Here is a 27,553-nt window from a genome sequence, read left to right on the forward strand (position 1 = left end):
CAATAATGGTGGATACCGATAAGACGCCGATGTATGGGTGGTGGGAAAGAAATGCAGCACAATGCTGGGAACAAAACGGCCCTCACAGATCGGCCCGGTATGGTGGCAGAGCGAAGAGTATGTCTGTTTGACTTATCTCTACCAGGAAAGAATTTGAGTTTGTTTTCAATCTTATAACTTGTTGTGAGAGAAAATGGGATTTTAAGGATCCAGATGCAGAGAAAGCACATGAGTGACTGGGATGAGACAGTTTCTGGCATTGGCCCAGTCCCTGTGTTCCCAACTCACAGTGTTGGTATTGTTTTGTCATCCACAGAAATGAAAGGCTGTGTTTCCTAGCTCATATACATACTGTGATCACAACATGAATGTAGGAAACACCACCATCTAAACCTAAAATATTTACCTTTTTTTTAATATACAGAAATGAGCTGGGATTTGAAGTCAAGCTGCTTCTGTCCTGTTTAGTTTTCAGCAAGTGTATAGGGTACAGCTTCATTTCTCTAGTATAGATTTGCAATAATAGAACTTATTTCCCACATGAACAGGAACTGAACCAGTGTGATTATGTAGTGGTTGTACACACTGAGCAGTCCTGTTAGCCACGCCTCGAAACTAACGTTAACAATCCACCTATCCTGAGGCAAAGCACATGTTTGCTCTGAAAATGCAGTGCAGTTTGCATCACTTGCAGCTACTTCTCTTGTCCTCCTGTTCTAACTCAAAATTCAAGAACCATATTGTGAGGGGGTGGGGAGAGCAGCGGACATCCTTGTCTTCTTTCTAATTTCACTTGGATGCAGAGGGTAGGGCGAGGCACAATGAAGAGGAAGGAAAGCAAACTTTCTAATGAAGTTATTCAGTCTTTCTCTGACTTGCCTTCAGTTATCTTTATGTGTTAATAATCAACACTAAAGTCAACTAATATTCTATTGTTTCTCCACTGGAGAGAAACAATAGCGTGCCATATGCCTGTAGCAGAGACGCGGCTTCATGGCTGCCTGTCCTCACATGTATCTGCAAAGTCTCCTGGGGACAGAAAGATTACTTTTCTATGGTAAGTATCTCTTTACAATGAAATTGATTTTCAGAAAATGAGTTGTCTGTGGAGGGAAAGAATAAAAGATAAAATAAGGAGAAATCAACTGTCATTTCCCCAAGTCATTTAGTGTTTGAAATAAGGAGTTATCCTACAAATTTTGCAAAATCAGTTCTCAACAAAACTGTAATGTCCTATTGTACATGTTTTATTGTATGTGGAATTCATCATCTAACTTTCAGTGTGGTGCTTTATGCAAACCAGACAGTGTGCATTCACATCACCAGTACTTAAAAATGCTAATCTGTGCAGAGTTCCATTATTTTACAGGGTAGAGTTGCATCACATTTAGGTATATTCTGACCTGAGTGAGTGCTTCTCTTTTCTGCCTTTATTGTTACAAACTCACTATTACTCTGGAACTTAGGCATTCCTGGATGAGGTGGTTTTTTTGTTTGTGTGTTTGTTTGTTTGTTTTGTTTTGTTTTGTTTTTTATTCATTGTAAGTAACCTCATTTCAGAAGTCTAGTACTCCTGAGGCTGGGAGGGGGCTGACACTTGAGGTAGGTCTCTATGATTTGATTTTACAAGAGTCATGTTTTGTGTGCTATTGCTTTGTCTAGGACATGGTGCCATGAACCATTTCTTCCTAAAATATAAACTTAAGATATTAGCCATATAATATATGATAAACATACTAAAATCTATAGTCCTAAAGAAGCTATACAACAAGGAGGAACCTAGGGAAGAGACTTAATCTTAATTCAGAAGAGCAAACAGCATAGACATCAGAGATAGGAGAAGACAGAGAACAAGACAGGAGCCTTCCACAAGGCCCTATCCATCAGAGTATCGAAGCAGACACTGAGACTCATAGCCAAACTTTGTGCAGAGAAAAAGGAGGAGATAGAAAGACCTGTAGGGGACAGGAGTTCCACAAGGAGAACAACAGAGCCAAAAATCTGGGCTCAGGGAGTCCTGAAGAGACTGATGAATCAACCAAGGACCATATGTGGAGAGGACCTACATCCCCTGCTCAGATGTAGCCCATGGCAGCTCAGTCTCCATGTGGGTTCCCTAGTAAGGGGAGCAGAGGCTGTTTCTGACATGGACTCAGTGGCTAGCTCTTTGCTCACCTCCCCCTGGCGAGGTGGCCTAACTAAGCCACAAAGAAAGAGGATCCAGACAGTCCTGATGAGTCCTGATTGGTTCAGGTCAGATAGTAAGGGAGGAGGACCTCCTGTATCAGGGGACTAAGGGAGGGTCATGGAGAGGAAGAGGGACAGACTATGGGATCAGGGGGAAGATGAGGGAGGGGGATACAGCCAGAATAAAAAGTGAATAAATTGTAATAAATAATAATAACAAGGAATAACATTTAAAAAATAAACTTAGTTTTCTAAACACTTGGTTTCTGTGTTCTTCGGTTGTTGATTCCAGAGGAAACTCAAGCCCCACACCTTGTAACAAGCATGATCATTGTACCCACTGTACTCCCATTCTCACAGACCCACTGGTCTCACAGCTACAAGCATCCTCTCATGATGTTTGTGTGGGGTCCTAACACATTCCCTTTGTTGTCTTTTGCTGATCGTATTTCTTGGAAATCCTCCTGAGCTCTTACTGTCATCCACCTAAGAGATGCTTGTGTGAGCCTGCCTAGCTCTCCAGGACCACAGGTCGTTCCAGGTCTATCCCCACCAGCTTGGTGCACAGGGAAAGATTCATACATCAAGAGTTCAGACTGTGACAATAACCTTTGAGTTACACTCTGGTAGAGGAAGTGCAGTCTTGAAAATGACAAAATAAACTTCTGATTATTTTGCTTTTGATTCCCACAGTAGTACCATTTCAGATAAATATATAAACATTAATAAAATGTGAAATGTTAATTCTTCATCAAAAATTGTTCTAACTTTAACTATGAATGAATTCCTCACAAGGAATATTTTTAGGATGCATCTTAAATCCCTTAAATTAAAAACTATATCATATAGAGAAAAATGTAACAAATGTAAAATTTTATTATAATCTTTCATTGTTTTGGAATATTCATTAGACTAAGAAATGCTATTTTTATACCTAAATCTACGTTAATTTGACAACCAATTTTAAATTCCCTGAATATGTTGTATAAAATTTTTACTTAAAAAAATTCACCATGGTAAGAATTGAAAATAGCAGTAGTAATTGAAAACAGTAGTAGCAATTAACAGAAGTTGGATTCTGAGTTCTCATGATTGTATGTCCTGGATATACTGCATTATTCATAAAAATTAAAAAAAATAAAAACAGACCCCATCACAGGGTGATGTCACCCAGAGTTCCTGTTCCTATATTTTCTGTTTCACAGTTGAGAAGAAAGAACCTCTGTGCCCCTTGTTCACTGTTCAGCACATGAGCTGAAAGCCCTAACCCCAGGACCACAGTGCACCTGCAAACATGCGCTTATGCGTCTGTTTGTATGCATGCCTAAGTGTGCGTGTGAGCGCATGTGCATGTCTCCTGTGCATGTCGCGTGTGCATGTGTGAGCACGTGAATGTATGTGAACCTGTGCGTGTAAGCATGAGTGTGTAGGTTTGTGTGTGTGCATGTGTCTGTGAAGCATGTGTATGTATGTGTGATGAATGTGCCATGTGCATATGTACAAAGCCCAGAGAAGGACACCAGGTGTTCTATACAATCACTCTGTGCCTCATTCCCTTGAGACAGGAACTTTCTCTAAGGCTGAAGCTCATTGTTTTAGATTGACTGGTGACCTGCTCCCAGGATCCACTTGTCTCTGTCTGCGACACTGAGGTTACAGGCATGGAGAACCATTCAGTGATATTTTTACATGGATGATAGGTGTGAGTTCAAGTTCTCAGGCTTGTGCATCAAGCACTTTTATTATCAAGTCATTGCCCTGCTTTGCTACATTCGTGGTATTAGTAGTGGTTATGAGTATCTCTCTGTGTCTTTGTCTCTTTCTCTCTCTCTCTCTCTGTGTGTGTGTGTGTGTGTGTGTGTGTAAGAGAGAAACAAAGACAGAGTGTGTGGTGTGTGTGTGTATTTTCCTTCTTGGAACTTAGAACATAGTTTGGCTGACCTCTTGACCCTGTCTTTATCTGTTTTCCTTTGGTGTCACTCCTCCATCTTAACCCTTCCTGAGTCAAAACATACTCTGTATTTTCTGAAAAGAGTGAAAATGTTCATGATATGAAGAGCACAAAGCCAACTTGCATACCTGTTAATGTTGACTAATGAAGTACAATTTCCCTCTGGGGATAATTATGTAATTATGTTTCCACCTCATGGAATTAATCTTTAATAGTAAGATTTCTTGCTGGTCAATTCAGGAATTTATCAAATTTGTTGTCTGTCAAGTCAGTGGTCTAACTAATGCTCAGCACATTTATTTGACAAGTTCTACCGGCTAGTTATTACGTACAAGGTACTCTGTTGTATCTATAAGTTTCAGGGACACACCACACACTCTGCTATCCACGGGTGCTGGAAGAAAACAGATATAATGGGACAATGAGGTTGAAAGCAGAACTCTCCTGCACAGCCACTGACACTGTGGAGAAGGCACAGGGAGAGGGGATGGCTTTCTGGTACATGGAAGGATGGCGAGAATGTTCACCAAGTAAGTGTTTTAGTTTCATTTCAATGGCCATGACAAAACTATCCCTGGGAAAAGACACTCAGAGAGAAAGGAGTCACTATGGCTTACATTCCCACGTTAGAGTCCATGACAGCAGAGAAGCCAGGGCCGCAGAATCCAGTCACGTCAAATCCCATCAGGAGTAGAGAGAGGTGAATGCACCTGTGATGTGTATTGGTTTTATAAGGTTGCTTCAAAGCTGTGAGATGCTTACAACAGATGATGAAAACACACACGTTATTCACTCTAGGTCAGGGGAATGGAACAGTATGTAACTGAAGATTAAAACCATGTACTGGTCTTTGGTTGCAAAAGCTGATTGCATGGGAAATCACATTGTTCTCTTAAAGGCAGATAAAACTCAAAAGGCAGAGCACACAGTAGGACAGCCAGTTAGTACATGGTCTCAAATGATCTCAGTGGGCACTGTGCTGTGAGATCTTTTTGGTGTCGAGATGTCTTTATAAAAGTGTATCGCTACACAACACTCTTTGTTATCTGTGTGGTGTAGAGGGCATAGTATGCTGTCAGAGTGTTTACAGCCCCCAGAATTCCAAACATCACACAATCACAGAAACTATGTTCAACTGGCAAAATCACCCCTGCTAGAGTCTGAGGCAAATCTAGGCAGCTGCCGTGGACAATCTGAAGCAGCCTATATCTGGGCTTACCAGGAAAACATTTTTTTGTATGATATTTCAGTGTATTTTTTAAACAATAGCTAAATTCCAAAGTTCTCACTACTTCTCTGTGTGTGGGTCTCTGTGTGTGACTGTGTATGTGTGTTTGTGAGAGTGTGTGTGAGTGTATGTGTTTGTGTGTATATGTATGTGTGTGTGTTTGTGTATGTGCATGTTTGTGTGAGACTGTGTGTGTGTGTGTGTGTGTGTGTGTGTGTGTGTGTGTGTGTGTCAGTGCTTTTGAGTACCTAGTATTTCTTCAGGATAATTCTTTCTCTTCAAAGGCTCATTGATCAGGATGTAGCCCCTTTGGGCTGGTTAATATTGGTCTTCCTAATCAGAGGAAGGAGGCTCCTAAACTCACACTCAGTCGATGTATTCTTGGGGCTGTCTCATTTCCTGAGCAGAGAATCGGTAGGGTAGAGAACTGGGCCTGCAGAAGGCCAGTTCTTATGTTTCTTTTCATATCAGAACAGCAATGCACATCGGATCATCAATAAACAAGTCAGGTGCCAATGGCATTTTGTACATCGTAAAGGAATCACTGGGATATTATGGAAATAATTTTCCTTTCTTCTTTCCTTATCACTTAGATGCTTAGCATCCATCTCCTGCAATTTCAACAAAAAGATTATACTTTTGTTTTCTTGCTAATGATAAGAATACTAAGTTTCTGTTCCTTCTTTCTTCCTGGTCCTCCAACTAAATGGCAAGCGACTGGACCCACAGTGTCTCCCATGGAGGAGTAGGCACCTCAGAATGATGCCGCAGTTGTGCAGAAATTCCTGGGTTTTTCTCCAGACACCTTACTTAACATCTACCCCAACATATCCAGGTCAGCTGTACTGCTGAGATATAAGCTGCTTGTGTCTCTTCTTACCTTCTGGTGTTACAGAATCCGTCATCTTTCTGGATACCTTCTTTGTGGCTCATTCTAAAATCTCACCTCTCTTCAACCCTGTTAACAATGACGAGGATGGTAAGAAATTCATCTTTGCCAAGCAGAGAACCATGTCCAAACTCAACACTCATAGAAAGAAATCTCTGTCAAGTGGAATGGTACAGGGCGGAACCTTTCATATAGGAAACCCGGGCAGAGTCTGTGCATATTTTAGGGCCTCTGTTCATATCTTTATTTAAAGAAAAAGGTCTTTATTTGTCACTTGTGTCCAAGAGACTGCTTCACTGTCACTGACACATCGCACCACCTAAATCAATGAAACCTGTCACATTTTACTCTTTCCAAGGCCATTATGAACAGTGGCACTGCTAAGATCTCTCTCACAGATTCTGTTCATTCTAAATCCTGACCAATAGCTGACCAGATCTGGTTTTCTGTGGCTTGTACACTGGCTTCCTGGTGACACCTATGACCCAGGTTCTAACTGACTACACCAAACAAAGCTGTGTCCCTAATTCAGTACCTCTTCTCGTTATTCTCCATTTCACCCTGTCCTGTTTGCTGTGTCCATTCCTAGAGGATACAAGCAGTTCTCTGCCACGGAAATTGGGATCCTTTGGCTATAATCGAGCCTCTCCCCACTAGATGTTCCTGACCATTTCTCTCCTACCCTCCACCATAGTACATCTATCTTCTCCATGCCTATGGCAACGTGCATGGGAATCACAGGGCTGGTGAATATGTAGGTGTACTGCTGGTTCTACTCCAAACTTTTGAATCAGAGAATCTGGGGTGTTCAAAGCACCTTGGATTCCATTTCTAAACCACTCTTCTCATACCATGTAGTGATGAGCAAACTTCTGACCATCCAGGAGCTGAGCTCCACCTAACTATGAGGTAGTGAGCATCTCAGAGGACTTGCTGTGAAGACTTTGTTCTCATGTGGGGAAAAAGAGCCCAGGCGTGGAAGTAGCTATCTCCCAGGCAAACTTCCCCAAACTGATATGTCAGAATTCTAGCAAGCTGGCCTTGAAGACATCCACTGAGCAGTGGCTGATACTCCTTACCCCCCTCAAGTATCCTGGTCCAGGACAAAGTGGGTCAGGGGCCTGTGGTGACCACAATTACCATCAACAGAGGCAGGTAACCACAAATGAGAGTTTGGACTCTACAGGTATTTTATATGATCAGAAGAAAACCTCACAAAGTTGGTATAAATGAAACTGTTTCTGTACAAATTGCAGATATCTCAGCCACCTGAGGGTCTGCCTTGTCCCATAGTCTGTGGCATGCTGCCCCCACGTTCCTGGGAATTCTCAATCTCACCTTTGCTTCAACATCATTGATGCTTGTCATAATCACCTGCTGTGTGTCTCTTTCATCAATCACTATGTACCCCCTTCCCTGTTGATTTTTTAATTCATCAAAAAATAAAAAATCAAATCCTGCTCCCCATGTTAACAGACTCAGCTCAAGCCCCTCTGCTGCTCACCAGCCACATGCATGGAGTATTTCTGAAGAAATTTAGAGGTGTTAGCTACAAGAACAGGTTGTTGTTGGGATCACATTTCTCTGCTCGCTCAGAATTGCAAGCTGTGCTGGGTTGCAAAGACACAGAATTACACTGACAGTGAATTCACCGTGTGCACGTGAGAGCTGGGAGTGCTGGAAAAGTAACCTCAGCCTTGCAGTCTCACTTTAACTAGTTACACTGTGGGATCACATCTGCACCCTGGAGCCATGGGTGCTTTGAGACCCAAGGAAGGACACCTAGCCTGGATAATAAATAGCCTTACTGTAGTCTCTCTTTTCTTTATCTCCCTTCCTTCCTTCCTCCCCTCCGTTATTCTTTTCTTTATTCCTTCTCTCTTCTTCCTCCTTCTTTCCTTTCTCCTTCCTTCCACCCTTCCTCTCTATCTTCTCTCCTGCTGGCTTCTTTATTACTTTCCTTATCATTTTTTTCTCTCATTAAAGTTGCTAAACTCAGTGCAGTGCGCTTCATAGTAAGGTGAGGTCCACTCTAGCCTCCCATAGAAGAGATTTCTAGTATGAGTCTGACTCCATCTGTGTCTCATTTTCCTTCCCCAGGTAAGGTGTCCTTGTGAATAGAGTTGTGGATCAACTTAAGATTGGTGTGCGCATGTGTTTAAAGTTAGTCTGGGAGTTTTTGAAGCTTCTCCTGAGATCCAGGACATTTCTTTTCGTGATGAGAGTGGTGACTTCCATGTCTAAGGAATGAGTTCAGGACTGTACAGCCATGCCCAGCAAGGGTCTTCCCACAATAATGCATGTATGTGGAGCCTAAAGGTGGTATCTTTTGAGGTAATCTGTTTAATTCCCCATTTCTCATGAAAATGCTTCTCACAGAGACTCCATCTAGAATGTCACATGGAGGACAATGTCTGGGAATCACCCTCCAGAGTTCACACCAACAGCAGTGCCACAACACTGACCTAACAGACGCCCCTCAGGATTGCAGGTACCTTCTGTGCCATGTGTAGCCACAGGCACTGGAGGTCTCTGAAATTTCTACCAGCTGGAATTCTACCTTGGAGACACTCTTCTAAACACAAGGCGGATGCCCTAAGCACCCTATGGCTTGTAAGACAGAATGTCTGAGAAACTGTCACAGTAGAAGGAATGGCAGATGTGCAGGCTGGCCTCTGAGTTACAGGGCTGTGAAACACAGTCTCTGAAAGCAAATGATCATGAGTTCTTAGGAGCTGTCAGGGCCAACCCTGTGTTGGTTCTAAATGTGCCTAGTCAATGCATTAATAATAAGAAGCTGAGCATGGAGGTTCTGTGATACATTTTAAGTTTCCTCAATATTTGAAAGTGTTCTAAATATTAAAATATGTATTAAAATTGGGTAGATGGTGAACTGGGCCTTTTTGGATGTGTGCTGAATGAAATATGTAAAGTGTTGGAAAACAACTGTAGGTCTGATATCTTCTTCATGAAAAAAGTAAGATTTACTCCTGACAGGAGCAGAAAGATGCACACAGTATATACTCACTCATATAGACATATAATATAGGATAAACCTACTAAAATCTGTACACCTAAAGAAACTAATCAAGAGGGAGGACTCTTGCTAAAATGCTCAATTCCTATCCAGAAAGGCAAAGAAGATGGGCATCAGAAGAAGGAGAAAAGGGAACAAGTCAGGAGCCTGACACAGAAAGGCTTTGCCCTGCAGACTGTCAATGCAGATGCTGACACTTATGGGCAACCTTTGTGCAGAGTGCAAAGAATCTTATGAAAGAAGTGGGAAACAGTAAGATCTGGAGAGGACAGGAACTCCACAAGGAGAGCAACAGAACCAAAAAATCTGAGCAGAGGGGTCTTTCCTGAGACTGATACTCCAACCAAGGACTATGCATGGAGATAAGCTAAGACCCCTGCACAGATGTAACCCATGGCAGTTCAGTATCCAAGTGGGTTCCATTGTAATAGGAACAGGGACTGTCTCTGACATGAACTGATTGGCCTGCTCTTTAAGTACCTCCCCCTGAGGGGAAAGCAGCATTACCAGGCCACAGAAGAAGACAATGCAGCCACTCCTGATGAGACCTAATTGACTAGGATCAAAAGAAAGGAAAAGAAGACCTCCCCTATCAGTGGACTTGGGGAGGGGCATGCATGCAGAGGGTAGAGGAAGGGAGGGATTGGGATGGGAGGAGGGAAGGAACCACAGGGGGCATACAAAGTGAATAAAGTGTAATTAATAAAGAATTTAAAAAAAAGAAAAAAAAAAAGATTTACTCCTGAGAGAATGAGATTGACCTCTGAGAGTAGATATTAAAATGGCTAATGAATGCGTGGGATAATCATAGGGGAAAATACTAATTTTTAAAATAATACATAAAGCAAAACTAGATTCGATTTTACAGATATTACTAATTAAGTCTGATCCTCTACTTAGCATATAGTTTTTTCAATATCACCTTGAGGTATCCTTGACTATATAATATGAAATTAAATTCTGCAACAATTAAAAAATAGTGTTTTATTTCTGTGTCACTATTTCTAGTATACCATTTTAAACGTTCTGACCCAAAGCATCACCTCCTCTCAGCATAAGCATAATGAGGGCTATAACTCAACCCTAATACCTCCAGAAATATTTTGTCCATCACATGCACTTACTGTTTGCAGGGGATTTACATAAATGGAGCCACCCATTCCAGTGATGCCCTTCCATGTACTCAAGCTCTGTGTTGGCTGACATGAACCTTCAGAATCAAAGCTATTTCCCCACCAATCTTGTTATTTCCCTCTTGCCCAAATCTTCCAGATGTGAATGTTTCCATGGGCTTTGTTTTGAAGACCATAGTGTGTGTAGAATGTTCTTTTCTGAGTCTCTCCTTCCCTCATAACTGCTAAGACACCTTTATGCTATTAGGGTTATGACTGACTGGCCTGGAAGGTTGCGAGTTAAATAAATTACCCTTGAGTAGTGACCAGCTGGATGGACCAGGAAGTAAGGATACTGTCAGGCCCAGGAGGCTTTGACCTTGGTCTGGGCTCCATTTAACACAGTGTCAGAGAAACCATCTCACGATATGGATGTAACCACCTTAAAGAACGGATTTAAATCTATGCTAACCTGTATCGCAGTAGTTTCCCCATGCGGCAGCCCATCACAGCTCAGTGATATCAGTTCAGCATCCTCTGAATGAGAAGAGGGCGGGATACACAAGGAGGGGCTGCTCTCGGCTCTCAGTCCTTTTCTATCTATGAGAAGTGTTCCAAAAATTAATAATTTTAGTTTGTTCTTCAGACTGACAGTAATAACACCATGTCCATATATCAGAGGGTAAGACAAAGACATTTTAAAAATTATTAAAAAACTTAAAATTTCTTTCCATTGAAACCACATGGAAGTAACACTTATATGTTAGAAAGGAACACCTAATCTTGTCCTCTGTCCTGATGGAATCATGGAGAGCAAACAGTTGGCTGCAGGTCCTCAAAACTTATACAACAATTCCACAAATGATGCAAGGAAGACAAAACGTGAGACAAAAAAAGTGGGTTTTGTGTTTGCCTTTGATCTTGCATAAATCGTGACCTACTTATTAGCTTTCAATATTGAAAAAAGTTTTTAATGTTAAAAAAAGAAATAGAATTTTAAGTCTACTTCATTGTAACAGCTATTGATTAAAAATTAGTTACTGTGCAAAAGCTTTTATACACACACACACACACACACACACACGCACATAGCACAAGTCAAATCGGTGTCATCTGGGGACCCAACAAACACCCACTGTTTCTAAATCCCAGAGTTAGACCACAGTGTGCTCTTGTGATGTAAAGTCTTGAGCTGACAGGAACTCAGAGCCTTCAAAGGACTCAGTAAACAGACATAGCTTCAGATTCACTGGTGGGGCTGGCATTCATTTTCAAGGGCATTTTTCTATCTTCTCTTTGCTATTTATACTCTTCGATTTTCAAGTTTTGAGGAAGCCAGAAGTTACCTGCACCTGCACGCGCTCTGTCAAATCCATTGGTTAAAAAGGTTCTCACTACTTCCTCCTCGTATAGGACGGGGACTAGCCAGCTAGCAGATGTCACATCTATGTCTCCTTGTCCCTTTGTCCACTTTTGTCCAGTTAGCCCCTAAATCTGCTTCTTATAACACTTCATTGAAAATAATTATCATTGTGGTTACATTAGAGCAAAACTTAAGCGTGAAGTATGATGGAGATGAAGGAATCTGCCTCTCTGATTGCTTTCCTTCCTGACCCCCAGAACCATCCTCTTTAGTGAGGTATTAGAATAATGGGGAATTCTGCAGAGCATTGGGGTCATCCAGTATGGTGCATGTGATATGTTGATGTTTAACATTGAAGCTCAAGGAGTGTTAGATATTTTTCATTCTGATTTGTTGTTATTTGTTCCGTAATTTGAAATGATAACGTTTGCTCCTGCCTGTGGGTCTTACTCAGTTAGGCAGCTTGGGCTTCTGAGACTCCACTTGGGGCTTGTTTACTTCTGCTTCACCTTCTCAGGGTGGCCATCAGATTGACCCCTTCCACAGCCTTTCCTGTCCATCTTCATATGGGCACAGCTCTTTGTCCAGGACTGAGCTGTCTCTGGAGACAGCATTGTGTGAACTGTCCTACCTGCTCTCTCCAGAGAGCAACCATCTGCAAATGAAGGCCTTTGGGGTGGTCAGGAATAAGGACATGGAATGTAGAGAGAACTTCCTGGCAGGAGCACATGAAAAAAAAAATCAACTATTTGGAAAACGTTTTATGGAGATCAATGCCTGACCTTGTCTTCAATATCTTACCAACTCTTATCTCTTCTTTTCCTTCTTCCTCCTCCTCTTTCCCTCCCACTCTCTCTCCATTCCTATTACCTTCTCCTCCCTCTCTCACTATTTGCTGTTATTGTTTTACTGGGGAAAAGCAATTCCAATGTCTTCATTGGCATCTTTTCTACAATCTCTATATCACATCTTTAAAATTCCCATCTAAATGCTTCTTACAACTTTGGTTGTTGTTCTGTCATTTTCTTTTGACCAGACTACATTCCAATATCCTCTTGACCTCAGTTTTAAGTGTTATTTAATTAGGATTGTTGAGGGGGAAGCCGTGTGAGCATCTCTCACTCTGACTATCTCAGTGTGGTCCTGTCAATTATTAAGAGATTACTGGGGGAATCTACAAGCAAAAGTTGGTTCTAGCTCTTCTCTTTGAGGTTCTGTCTGGTTCCTATAAACGGTCTTCTGGATTTTAGTTAGGCACACATGTGCTGTAGACTGTTTTGTCCTGTGAAGAATTTCACACTTTAATTAAGTGACCCTCTGTATCCCTGCTCATGTTCTTTGCACAAAACCTTTTTCTGGGTGTTAGTAACACAGCTTCTACTGTCCAGTTAAGGCATGGAGCAGCTTCTCCTCTTACTGCTCTACTGCTGTCTTCTTCTGTCTTTACATGTAGAATGGAGGTGTTGAATGCAGCTTAGCTCTATACTCTTACCCAAGCCTCCGAACTTCTAAATATTCATCTTATATGTGTTAGTGCTTCCATGCAGTGTGCGCACCGAATGTATGTAGAGTCCTAGCCCAGAAAAGGGCCCTGGGTCTCCTGTAACTGGAATTTCATGTGTGAATAAGCTTCCTGGGAAGGGTGCTGGAAACAGGACCGAGGCCCTTTTCAGGAACAAATACTCTTAGTCTTTAGGCCATGTCTGCAGTCCAGTCTCTCCAAGCTACCTGCAAGTGTCCTTCACCTTTTGTGTGACAATTGAGACAGTCCTTTGATCCTTCTGGTTTCCTCTTTGATCTATATTGGTTAATCACTTCCGTTTACTTCTTCCACCTTTTCCTGTAGATCTAAAGTACATTTTAGGGCTGCATTATATCTTCTCTGCTCTCTTATCATCTGTGGTTTTGTTCTGTTGTTACTTTCAGACCTTCTGTTTTATCTTTAGAGTGTAATCCTCTACTCTGGTGTGAGTTTGCCTACTAGGGATCTGCTTTGCTTTGATTACACTTTTGTTTGTTTGTTTTCTGGTCTTTATGAATTTGCTTCTTTGTATGTCTGAAGTTTTTAGTTGAAACTGTTGAAAAATTACTTAGCTTGGATGAGTGATATATATTTTGTATCCCCAACCTATTTTTAATCTGCTTCTGGGGTGAGGTTGCATGTGTGGAGCTGAGAACCCTTATGCTTTACAGATGCTACAGCTAAGGCTAGATGCAGGTCAGAGCATTGAGGATAAGGTTATCCTTGGGGGTTTAATTTTATAGCCCTCTTGATTGGGGTTTTATAATAACTTGAACCTAGATTAATTTCTGTGGCATTTGTGATAGGGGAAGCACAACTAACTTAGCTTCAGCTTCCTGACACTCTGATAGCCTGTGCTTTTGGTTGGAAGAGATGAAGGCTCAAGTGAGATTCCGCTGGTTAAATCAGAGGACAGGATAACATTTTCCCATTGTTTTCACTAGCAAACATACTTTCTGTCTGTTATTCAGTGTTGTGTCACTGTCGTGTGACATGCAACAGGCATAATCTATCAAGAGGAGTGGGTTGTTTTGGCTGAGAGTTTTAGTGGTCTCTGAGGTTACCTGAGCCTGTTACTCTGAGCCATCATAGGGGAAGAATGTCATGTGGGAGCGTATGATGTGGGGAGCCTGTTCATCTCCCAGAAACTGAGAGAGAGCAGAGACCGGCTTCCCAATAGCCCTGAGTCAAGGCTCACCCCCTGTAGCTCACCCCTACAGGTTCCACCACCCCAGATATGGCCATAGAGTGAAACCAAGCTTTAATGCATGGCCTCTTGGAGACACTTTCAATACAAACTAGAGCAATGCCTCTAAGTCAGTTGGTACTCTATGTGTGTATTTGTGTGCATGCATGTGAGTATGCATATGTGTGTGTGTGCACGTTAGTGTGCGTGTGTGTATGTGTGTGTGTGTGTGTGTGTGTGTGTGTGTGCTCTTTATTGTCAGATGCTGGGAAGTTTCCAACCACTACTGAAAATCATAGTGAAATACAGACTTCAGATCAGTTTCTTCCTGGCCTTTCTGCTGCATTTCGAATCATCATTGCTCATTCTCTCTGCTGTGCTCATGTTGTTTAACCATATGTCCTAATAAGCAAATTTACCCAGAAAACTGGTAACAAAATTGTGAAATGCCATGCAATAATTTTGACTTCATTTCTACATGAGGAAGTATGGCAGTTATAGCAAATCTGTATAATCTTTTTATCAGAAGGAACAGTTTAAACGGCACTGTAGACCCAATGGCTTAAAGTCATTGTTACCTTTATCCATTCTGTCAGCAAGAAAGACATTCCAGGGTAGTGCTTGGAAACATTCTCTGCACCTGCTTGCAATGCATATTTCTGTGTGACAATGAACCTCAGAGAACACTTCTGTGCCAGCATTTTCTCAGTCACTTCTTGTGACAATAATCCTTCATATCTATCTATCTATCTATCTATCTATCTATCTATCTATCTATCTATCTACATATGTACATAAATACATGAATATAAATATATGTGTATATATTTGCATGCATATATGTCACAAAGCAGTATATAGCACATAGTGTGTTATAATTGTTATCAATTATTAGATAAAGAAATAAATAAGCTTTGATATGGCAAAGCAAAGTTACAGATTTTTCTATGTCTTTCTCAGTCATTTTAATAACCATATGACACTTTAAAGGCTAGCCTGTTCTAACATACTTTTATTTTTCCCAATTTTATTAAATGGAAATCTGAATTAATATATATATATATATATATATATTATATATGTATGTTCATTTTCTTACAATCTAAATAATGCTCAACAACTAAGAATTGAGAGTTGGCCAGGCAGTGGTGGCTCAGCCTTTAATCCCAGCACTCAGGAGGCAGAGGCTGGTGAATCTCTGTGAGTTCAAGGCCATCCTGGTCTGCAGAGTGAGTTTCAGGGCAGCCAGACCTACACAAAGAAACCCTGTCTAACAAAGAAAAACAAAGAAAGGAAGAGAGCAAGAAAGAAAGGAAGAAAGAAAGAAAAAGAAACAAAGAGAGAACAAAGAAAGAAACTAAGAAAGAGAAAGATATAAAAACAGAAAGAAAGAGAGAGAACTTGAGCGTTGGTGGGATGTGCAGAGCGATGTGCCAAGCACAGAGTTATGGTGGGCTTTGCTCTTTATTCAGACAGGAACTGGGAGCCAGCCCATCCTCCATCAAACAGTACATCTCTGGAGCAGGAACACAAAAGACTGAAAGGGCTGGGATGCCTATACTGCACTTTGCCAACTGGCCATAAACATTGGCCTCATCCATCTACCCTGCTCAAGACGGACCTTTTCAAACTTCAGCCTTCTGCTTGGATATTCACATCCCTCTGACTTCCAAATCATCCTCGTTGTTTCTCAGGACTCTGCATGTGGATGTTACTTAGGTGGTCCTACTCGGGCCCCCGTGGCTGGATGGAGATTCCGAGGTGAAAAGCATGGAGGATACCTGTAGCCCAGGAATGTAGCTTGTTGTCATAATTCCTCCCTCTCAGCATTTCCCCTTTCCTAGTCACAGAAGAACACATGCCAGGCCTCAAGAGATGAAAACCTGGTTCTTGGCATTAGGAAAGACTACATAATTAGATTCCACTTATCTTTTCCAAAGGGTCAAGGAAGATGGGTGAGAAACTGTCCCTTACAAATTTCCCACAGGCAAACACTCAGTATCTGCAGTGCACTATAGTATGTGTCTATTTGAAGACTATTCATTTACATTTATTCGTTTATGTATTATTTATTTATCTATATACTTGGCTTAAGCTAGAAGGAGACTCTCAGGAAGCCAATGTGTAAACAATCCTCTGCACAAATCCCTGAAGACCCAGTTTCAGGATAACTACATCTAATGGTCTAATAAGGCCTCATTCATTGCACACAGTCTGCTGAAAAATGCCACCATTCCATGGGGAATTTTGGACCCTGCATGCTAGCCTTGTGTCCCATTTGTTAATGAATGTTAATGGTGGATTTTCATGTACTATCATCCTTTCACTTTTCTTTTGGGCAGGGATTTAGTATGACATCCATTTAATCACTTAAACAGTTGGGTTAAAGGTTTGATGTGATTGCCAATTCAGTCACTGAGTTGTGACCATATGTACTTGCCAAATCAAGAGCATTCCAGGGAGAAATCCCACAGGATAATTAGAGTGACAGTCCATGTTCCCAGCCCTGGGTGCTAACTCCCCTGCTGCCTCATGGAACCTTGCCCTTGGGCTTGGGGGGCAGTGTGCCCACAGACCACAGTGCCTTTAAGGAAATCCTTCTGCATGACTGAATAATTGCCCTGTGAGGAATTCTCATACTAAAGGAACTCCTTTTGTGGAGTTCCTAGGGGACAAGGGTCACTTTATTCAAGCAAGGAGTGAAGAGGATTAATTGAAGAGTTCAAGTCAACTCAGCGAGAGTTTGCTAAAGGCTTACTGTGCACTTGTTTCTTCAGGAGATGTGAGAAGACATTTACCAACTTCAGGAAAAGTGCCTAACAGAACAGTTAAAGCAAACGGGCAGAAATAGCACTTGGATTGAATATACTTAATTTTAAATTTCTTTTTTTTCAGACATTAAAATTCTCTGTATTGTCAACTTTCATGCATCTGAGCCTTGAATATTTGCACAGACTAGTTATCATTAATTCATTTTTCACAATTCCACAACTTTTATGACATTGACAATGGCTTAATAATATCACTGGTTTTGCATTTTTATTACTTGTAGCTGGAAGTAAATTTTCTATTAGATTGTTAAATACATCTTTTTGATTGTTGCCATTATTCCTACTACATAGACTTTGAGAAACTTAAAAGAATCCTGGAGCTGGAGAGATGGCTCAGCGATTAAGAGCTTTGGCTAATCTTCCAGAAGACTCAGGTTCAATTTCCAGCACCAAAATGGTGGCTTGCACAGGTCTGTAACTCCAGTTCCAGGGCCTGGAGCTCTTTTGGCCTACCTGGCACTGCAAACACATGGCACACATACAGACAAGCAGGCACATATAAAAAGTTAATAGATAAATCCTACTTAAAAGTTAAGTGCTTAAAAATAGAAACAAGTTAGTGGAAAATAACTATTTTCAACCACAAAATCCCAAATGTATAACTTTTTGCTACTTATCAAAGAGTTTGATTTTCAATCTCCATACTTACTTTAGTGTAAAATTCTTAAATTCATTTTAACTTTCTGATGCCCGTGTGTGTGTGTGTGTGTGTGTGTGTGTGTGTGTGTGTGTGTGTGTGAAAAACGGGAATGAATTTAAAGTTACACATTATTAATGGATCCAGTATTGAAAAGATGATACTCTAGCCAGTCTTTTATTTAATTTTTATTAATGTGCTTAAGAGTTTCTCATGTTCATCAAGTACAAAATAGGGTGTCAGATCCCGAGAAAGTGAGGTAGCAGATGCTTGCGAGGGTGCATGCAGGTGCTGAAGACCAACTCAGCTCCTCTGCAAGAGCAGCAAGTGCTCTGAACCAATGGACAAGCTTTCCAGATCACCAACTCCTTTTAAAAACAATTTGTGTGTTTTCACCAAGCCAATGATTATATATATATATATATATATACTTATCTTAGTTATTACAGACTGAGAACATTCAATCTGCGTTATGTCAGTCATTGGATTTATCATTTATCTGAGCTAATATGTGCTAAGCAAGAGCCTGCTGAGGCCCTGTCTTTATTCTAAGCACTTCACACAGAGAAGCCAGAAGTCCTTTTTCCTATGTCAATCAATTTGCACCCTCAGCTGTTTACAATCACTCTCATAACAGGGTCAGAAGGAACAGATATTTGGAGACTATAATATCTGCTCCAATCTTCACAGCCATTCTGTGAAACAAACACTGATGAGTCATTTTCACTGAATAAACAGCTACTAAAAATTACAAAAGAGACCTGAGTCCACCTTCATCTCCCATAATCCCTGTCCTCTGAAACTGAATCTTGCCTCACAAAAGAAATGATGCTTGGCATGTGGTTTTTCAGTTCCGCTGTAATCAAGGGTAAAGATGTTAAGGTGAAGGCAACCCCATAGACAAGAACACAGAGGGTCTTCTGAGTGGGAGAAGTACCAGTATCCCGTTTCCTGCAGAACAACCAGACTTCACACATGCCAACGATGTCCACCTGTCCCTTTCATTGCTCCCAGTTCCATAGGCAGAAATGTTTGCACACATACCCGCCCACCCCCTCAAACTACACCCACATATAATATATATATATATATTTGTGTGTGTGTGTGTGTGTGTGTGTGTGTGTGTGTGTGTGTGTGTGAAAGCGAGAGAGACCCCTGAGGCTTGTGAAGTGTGTGTACATTCCCAGAATCTTGCCTATACCTACTTCATTGAAGCTGGGATACATCAATTTTTCTGTACAATGGTCAAATAGTACCTGTATCAAACACATCTGAAAAACTGTTTTCAACAGTAGAACCTACGCAAAGGTTGAACAGACTGCCCTCATTTCTAGAGTAGCTTTGATTTTACTTAGGACAGCCTTGCCAGTTGCAATTTTTCTTAGTGTGTCTGAAACATTAATATATTTGCATTAACAGCACTCGTCTGTGGGGAAATAATTAATCTGGACCTAGTCTATGAGTAAGTGTGTGAGTTCTAGCAAGATTTACTATCAGGATCTAATTAAACAGTAATTATCATACCAGCAAACAACAAATTTTTCGCAAATAAGGCTTCAGTGAGCTTTCTCAACTTGTGTCTCTGTGTCTGACTTGTTTCATAAATTCTGAGTCCTTCAGTTTCATAGCACTGAGTGGGAACAAACAACAACATGGTATGAACCTTAAGGCCAAATAGTACATGTACCACATGCTTGTTTTATGCTTAAAATCATTGTCATCTTCTTCATCTTCTCATTGTCATCCTGTATCCACATACAAATTGCACCATACACATGGAGGTCAGAGGATTTCTCCAGGAGTATATTTCTACTTCTGCCTCTGTTCATGTCCCAGGGGTTTAACTTAGCTCCCGGCTTATAAGACAATTACTTTGGCCTGCTGATCCTTTTTACCAGCCTCGTTCCTCGTTTTCTTTTTATCCACTCACGTGTTAGTGCACCTCTGGGCTGCTCCTGAGTCTTGGCTGCTGTGAACAGTGCTGCAGTAGAGGAGAAAGTGGAGATGATTCTTGTCAGAATGATTTCTTCTCCTTCTTCCCCTTGTCCTCTATTTCCAGCAATGCCACTGCTGGATTCCCTGGCGATTCTACATTTAGTTCTGTGAGGAAACTCGTGGTATTTTCTACAATGGCTTCATTCATTTACATCGGCACCCATAGTGTATTAGAGTGCTCATTTCTATGCATCCTACCCAGAAAAGGTTATTTCTGTTTCCTCAAACAAGCTCCTTGCCTTAGATAAGGTGGTTTTGATTTAGAGTTCTGCAATGCCTAAGGCCATACATTTTCTTCAAATACTTTTTGGCCATATAAAAAAATAAAGAGGGAGTAACTTTAGAATATTCTTCCTGTAAAGGACAGGAAAGTGGACAATTGACTTACAGAAATATTTTATTTAAACTTCTAAATGTTTTATGGACTTTTTAGTAATGTTTTATTAAAACAATTATTGAATACTGGTATATTTGTGAGTATTGTCCTCATTACTATGAAGGTAAATTTAATCACCTATGATCTCACATTTCTTCTCTAAATATTCCTGGCTAGCTTAATTTATGTTACTTAAGATCATGTCATAATAGATAGACTTATAAAAAGCAATAAGAACCACCCTTCATACACATACACACAGAGAGAGACAGACAAACAGAGGAATAAAATAAATTCAGAAAGCAAATAACTTATTCTTTGAAAACTGGTTTTTATTTTAAAATATTCTTAAAATAGTAAATCTCTTAAAATAGTGTCCAAGTGGGTTACATAGTGATGGGAAGAGGGACTGCCTCTGACATAATCTGATTGGCCTGCTCTTTGATCACCTCCCCCTGAGGGAGGAGCAGCTTTACCAGGCCACAGAAGATGACAATGCAGCCACTTCTGATGAGAGCTGATAGTCTAAGATCAGAAAGAAGGAGAGGAGGACCTCCCCTATCAGTGGACTTGGGGAGGGGCATGCATGCAGAAAGGGGAGGAAGGGTGGGGCCGGGAGGGGAGGAGGGAGGGGCTTATGGGGGGATACAAAATGAATAAAGTGTAATTAATAATAATAAAAAAAGAAAGGCAGTTAATACACCAAGCCTTGGTCACTCATTTGGCTCAAGAATAAACTATCTCATATCGTTACCAGAAAAAAAAAAAATTGAATATCTCATAAGAACCACTGAATTACTGATGGGATGCTGGGTTTAGAGCAGAGATGTAGAGATATTTGTCTCCTATCCTCTAACTGAGTGATACCAGTTCCACCAAAAATCCTGTTCTTTGGCTAGGGCTCTTATCACACTGAGAGTCCTTCATGCAAACGGATTAGATAAGAATCTTCCAAGGTGAAAAGAAGGCTCCAGAACAAACAGAATCAAGAACCCAACTTTGAAATGCAAATCATTATAATACTTGCATTAGCAGCACAAATGGAGTAAAGGCATCTGTGGATACCCAGGGAACAGACTCTCAAGGGCTGGGTTTTAAGAACAGCACTATTTCTCAAGTGGGTGGCACCAATGAAAAATTTTATTTATTTTTTAGCTCTACTGTAATCTATAAAGCACGAATTGGATACCAATTAGTGATGTACATAAAACTGCTAAGATCTGAAACAAATATGCATTGGGTACTGGTTAGTGATATGAATCAGGTGTGGTGCTGATGCTGAGAATAAACGTGTTCTGGATACTGTTTAGTGCTGTGTTTCAGGTGTGTGGTACTGATGTTGAGGCTTGAGGATAAACATAGACTGGCTACTGTTTAGTGATATGTGTCAGGTATGTCATACTGATGCTGAGGTCTGCGTCTGCGGGTAAACATGTTTTGGATACTGTTTAGTGATATGTACCAGGTGTGTGGTACTGATGTTGATGTCTGGGCATGCATACGGATTAGGTATCAGTGATGTGTATCAGAACTGTTACTGCTGCTGCAGTTTCAAGATATCAATTAATGATGTGCATAAGACATCTGAGCTAAAAACCACAAGGGAGTGCATCGATGCCCCAGCTCTGACATTATTTCCTCTGCACTTTGGCTCTTCCTGTATCGTGTGAAATCTCATTATTACCTAAATAATCTAGATCTCATCTGGAAGACAGTGTATGAGCAAAACTATAGTTATTTTTTTTTCCTTTAACCAAATGCATTTACTTACACCTCTCAAAAGTCATTCTAAAAATGTGGCAGGACAGATGTTCTAAGCCTTATACACAAATCTGCTTATCATTAAAGCACAGTGATCTAGTTTTCTATTGCAGAGATTTGCTGATTTTAGTAGTTCAAATGTAGTGTTTATTCTATGATATAAATGCATATGCATAGAACATTTCTTTAACTTCCTTTTCTCCTCCCAACAGTTTTACCTAGTCACACATGTGGAAACCCTGGGGAGATACTGAAAGGAGTCCTTCACGGAACGAGGTTTAACATAGGCGACAAGATCAGATACAGCTGTCTCTCTGGCTACATCTTGGAAGGTCATGCTATTCTGACTTGCATTGTCAGCCCTGGGAACGGTGCATCCTGGGACTTCCCAGCTCCTTTATGCAGAGGTAAGTTTACCTGCTGTGCACCTGACAAGGGAAGACTGAGCCTAGTAAGTAGCTTTGGAGATGAAATTGGTACGTTTATACTTAGTTAAAGGGGCAGCATCAGGCAGGGTATCCCTCTATCAACCCTGCTTTCAAAGGAAATAAGACACAGCACGGAAACAAAACTCTTAAGAGCCTAGCTAGACCAGCAAGTGTATGGCCTGCTGTTAGAGCTCAAATATCCACAATGCTTTCTGTCCCCTTCACAGATTTGCACATTGCTTTATAGTTCACCTTTGATACAACATCATGGTGGTTTATAAATTTATATTCCCCTTTCTTCTGCCTTTTTAGTCATCATGTTTTTTCCTCTGTAGTCTCACATTCCTAGTGATCCTCCTGCCTCAGTTTTCTAGGATTTCAGACACACGTTTTTAATGCCATGCTTTCTTATTTAATCCCATGTTTGTCTTTCTGCATTAAAAAATTAAAGGCAATTAGACAATTCAATCTTATCTTCCACAGTCTCTTCCAAAACTATAGCATTTGGTGGGAGATAACCACAGTGGAACGAGCTGTTATCCTGTGAGCTCGTTCAGGGTTGGTGCCTTTTCTCAGACCCTGGAGTGTTCAGCCTCTGAGGCAGGACTGTCTTACTATTGCTGTATTTGAGGAAGCCTGTGTCAAATCCTGGATTTGGGGTTCTTAAAAAAGCTTCATCTTGTTGGTTTAAAAATAAAAGAACAGGCTAGTAGTTACTGAAGTTTTAAGGAGATATCAAAACGGCAGCTAAACAGTCCCATGATTTAAGCTCATACTCACCCACTGGTGTAAATGTTGACGCTCATTTATCAGATAATGTAAGAGAAATTTTCTGGGTGTGGTGGCTCACTCTAGAGACCCCAGCACTTGGAAGAGAGAGACAGAAGTATCAGGGGTTGAAACTCACCATGTGCTACATAGTCAGTTTGACATCAAGTTGGGCTGTTGGAGATAACATCTTAAAGATAAATAAATAAATAAAAACTGTTTAACCCAATCTGACTTTTCATCCAAGCTAATCTGCCAACAACATTTATTGCCAACAATAAACAATCGATACATTTATATTATAATGTATCTTATTGACTGTATGGATATCTTGCTGTCAAATGTTGGCATTTCATGAGCTTTCTGTGATACTAAAGATTTTATGACGTCCATTAGCTCTTCAGGTAGCTTGGATTGGCCATTTAATATTGCACAGGATTGCTTTCTCACTGAATCTCCAAAGTAGGTAGAAGTTCAGAGTCCAGATCTAGGATTCAGCACTTTTATAGGTCTTCCTTGTCCTAGAAAAATTCTGTTCTGACTGTTTTCTCCCCCACATGTCCATCAAAAAAAGTGTTCCACAATTGCTCATTTTCTCTGAGTGTTACTAAAGTTAGCCATATCTTGTTCTATGCTTGTCTTACTGCCATTCATTATCTTCACCTCTCTGCTCTCACAGTGGCAGTGACCTCATGACCTCAGTCCTGAATCCCTTTCCCCCTGCTTTTATACAGCTCTCTTGAATAATTGACCCCTTTGAAAGACAGAGCCATTGGGGTATTCTGAGTCCCCTCTCTCTTCTCCCTCCTTCCTAGTCTGTTGCAGGTCATGGCTTGCTCACTCTGGTGACCTGGAGGTTATTCTGTTGCTGACTCAGTCATTCCCTGTACCCTTTAGACCTCAAGCCCAACCACATTTTTTTCTTTCAAACTATTTCTTCTACCTCCATTCCCACCCCTAATATATCATAATAATGGCTTCAATTAATGAAAAGCAAAGTTCAATGGCCTATTTTATTTATTTGTTCTACTTTATATTGTCAGTTAACATCTAAATGCTACTCCTAGAATAGTCTGTCACCTCCAAGAAATGCCATCAGCCTCACGAACCAGGAGTTCCAATATGCTTGCTGGATTTCTGCATGAGAATCTATATAATTCATTGGAACTTTTATATTTTTTTTTCATTGATAGTTTTTTTTAATTTTATTTTTTTTCTTATCAGTTACATTTTATTAACTCTGTATCCCAACTGTGTCCCGATCCCTCATTCCCTCCCAGTCCCTCCCTCCCTCCCTCCCTCATCTACACTGTGCCCCTTGCCAAGTCCACTGATAGGGGGGACCTCCTCCCCATTCATCTGATCCTGTTTTATCAGGTATCTTCAGGACTGGCTGCAAAGCTCTCCTCTGTGGCCTAACAGGACTGCTCCTCCCTTGGGGGGTTGGGAGGCCAAAGAGCCAGTCATTGAGTTCCTGTTAGAAATAGTCCTTGTTCCCTACACTATGGGAAGCCAATTGGTTACTGAGCTACCACAGGCTACATCTGAGCAGAGGTTCTAGCTTACATTCATACATGGTCCTTGGTTGCATGTCAGTCTCAGAAAAGACCCTGTGCCCAGAGATATTTGGTCCTTGTGGAGCTCCTATCCTTTCCTCATCAGACTAACTCCCCTTCTTTCTTATGATTCCCTATATTCTGCCAAAGGTTTGGTCATGAGTCTTTGCTTTGAAAACACTGCTAGTTAGAGTCTTTCAAATGTACTCAGTAGACTCCTGTCATATGTTCAATGCGCATCCCATCTGTCTTTCTAAACGAGGATTGATAATCTTACCCCATGTCTGCTCTCTTGATTATCTTTTTTAGGTGTATAGATTTCATTATGTTTATATCTTATAGGTCTATATAAGTGAGTATATACTGTGTTTGTCTTTCTCCTTCTGGGATATTTCACTCAGGATGATCTTTTCTAGATCCCACCATTTGCCTGCAAATATCATGATTTCCTCCTTTTTGATTGCTGAGTAGTATTCTATTGTGTAAAAATACCACAATTTCTGTACCCATTCCTCCATTGATGGACATCTGGGTTGTTTCCAGGTTCTGGCTATTACAAATAAAGCTGCTATAAACATGGTTGAGCAAATATCCCTTTTGTGTACTTGAGCAAACTTTGGGTATATACCTAGCAGTGGTATAGCTGGGTCTTGAGGAAGCACTATTCCTAATTGTCTTAGAAAGCGCCAGATAGATTTCCAGAGTGGTTGTACTAGTTTACATTCCCACCAGCAGTGGAGGAGGGTTCCTCTTTCTCCACAACCTCTCCAGCATGTGTTGTCCCTTGAGTTTTTTATCTTGGCCATTCTGATGGGTGTAAGGTGATATCTCAGGGTCGTTTTGATTTGCATTTCCCTGATGGCTAATGATGATGAGCATTTCTTTAAGTGTTTCTCTGCCATTCGATATTCCTCTGTAGAGAATTCTCTGTTTAGCTCTGTTCCCCATTTTTTAATTGGATTACTTGGTTTGCTGCTTTTCAGCTTCTTTAGTTCTTTGTATATACTCGATATTAGTCCTCTGTCAGATAAAGGGTTAGTGAAGATTCTTTCCCAATCTGTAGGCAGGCGTTTTGTTTTGATGACAGTGTCCTTTGCTTTACAGAAGCTTTTCAGTTTCATGAGGTCCCATTTATTGATTGTTGCTCTTAGAGCCTGTGCTGTTGGTGTTCTGTTCAGGAAGTTGTCTCCTGTGCCAATGAGTTCTAGGCTGTGGAACTTTTATCTTTACGCATGTTTTTTTTTTCTCTTATTGTCCTCTACTAGATTTTTCTTACACTAAATGTCTTTACCAATTCTGCAACTATACATTCTACAAAGCCAGAGCTGACATAACAGCCTCTCAATAATCTTTCTTGTTCTTTAATCAAGTTTTTATTAAGTCTTAACTTTGTCAAGGTAAATATGTTCTTCTACATTAGAGAATAATACATTTATATTCATGCCTTTTCTAATTCATGGCATGGGAAGAATTCAAAGTTCATGAAATGAAATAATTTGAGAGAGATGTCACTTCTTATTGATTGAGATAACTCAATAATAAAGAAAACGTCAATGGTCTAATGCTGATGAATGTGTAGACGTGGCATCTCCAGAAGCCGCATTAAAAGAAAAAAAAATCAGTAGTGTGGGCAGGCTGACTGTTAAGTCCAATGAGGGTATTTTCTGATTCCCAAAAGTTCTGGTTATTTAGTTCTGGAAATTGTGCGAGGCTCCTTCCTGGCAGTCCCACTACCAGAAGCACCATGGTATTGGTTTACAATGACTTACGGCCAGCATTATAAATATCTACTCTTCCTTCCCACTCAATTACTTAATTGACACAGTAACACGCAAGTGTGTGAACCACATACATTTTGGGATGCTCGTCACATAATTTAGTGGGGCCAACACATGATAAAGTGGAGACAAGAGTTTGCAAACAGCAGCTTCTCATACTTGAGGGCAAGGCTCTCCCTAAGGAGCCAAACTTATCCCATTCCCCCAAGTTTTCATTACTTCAACTTTGATGACTGACAATCATCACCACCATCGGATTCAGCACCCCTGACAGTTAGGCAATTTCCCTATGCATATAAAGCGCAGTATCTTTGGAGGCAAGAAATAAAGGTGTCGGTGAAGGACACAGCCTATACATCAAATGCTTTTCTAAATTTTTTAAAGTTAGTTTCTCATATTTCACAAATTACTATGTCATGTTAGGTGCTATTATAGCCAGCATCCTTTGAGCTCAAGGACCCTGTAAGGAAAAAGAACTTCAAATCTAAAGCATATTGGGAAGTGTGAAGCAGCAAAGACAGCCCTGGATATCTGGATAAGTACAGGCTTACAGATAGGGGGAAGAAAGTGGGTAAATGAAATGGGTGGTTCTCATGTTTGTAAGTATTAGGCTATTGTTCTTTAATCATGGTGTCATCCTGCATATGTGATTACCAGGACAATAGAAGACCATGGTTGTTTCCAAATCTTAGTTGTTGGGAATTGTGTTATAGAAAAATTGGGCACTCAATTATCTCTCTCAGCAACTTATTAAACACCTCTCAGATGTTTACCCTGTAGTAGGCTCTCTGGCAACATTGTTGCTATTATAAGGGGCCAAAGGAGCCTCAATCCTTTCTATAGTTGATTTAATTTACTTCCTGATCAATCATCTATCACGTCCAAGAATTACCCTTTCTCTGCATTTTCACAATTAGTTATTTACAAGTTTATTTGTATTTATTTATT

The 27,553-nt window shown here is 40.6% G+C and overlaps 1 protein-coding gene across 1 annotated transcript in view; it reads left to right on the plus strand.

The window, feature by feature from the left end:
- Csmd1 (CUB and Sushi multiple domains 1) overlaps window positions 1–27,553 on the plus strand; it is a 1,555,059-nt gene that overhangs the window by 733,036 nt on the left and 794,470 nt on the right. The window contains exon 4 of the mRNA XM_055608400.1: window positions 22,288–22,482. Within this exon, the coding sequence (XP_055464375.1) occupies window positions 22,288–22,482 (195 nt within the window). The remainder of the gene's footprint in view (window positions 1–22,287; window positions 22,483–27,553) is intronic.

This window comes from Psammomys obesus, unplaced genomic scaffold (genome assembly GCF_907164565.1).
Source record: "Psammomys obesus unplaced genomic scaffold, mPsaObe1.curated_primary_1811, whole genome shotgun sequence".
Taxonomy (NCBI): Eukaryota; Metazoa; Chordata; class Mammalia; order Rodentia; family Muridae; genus Psammomys; species Psammomys obesus.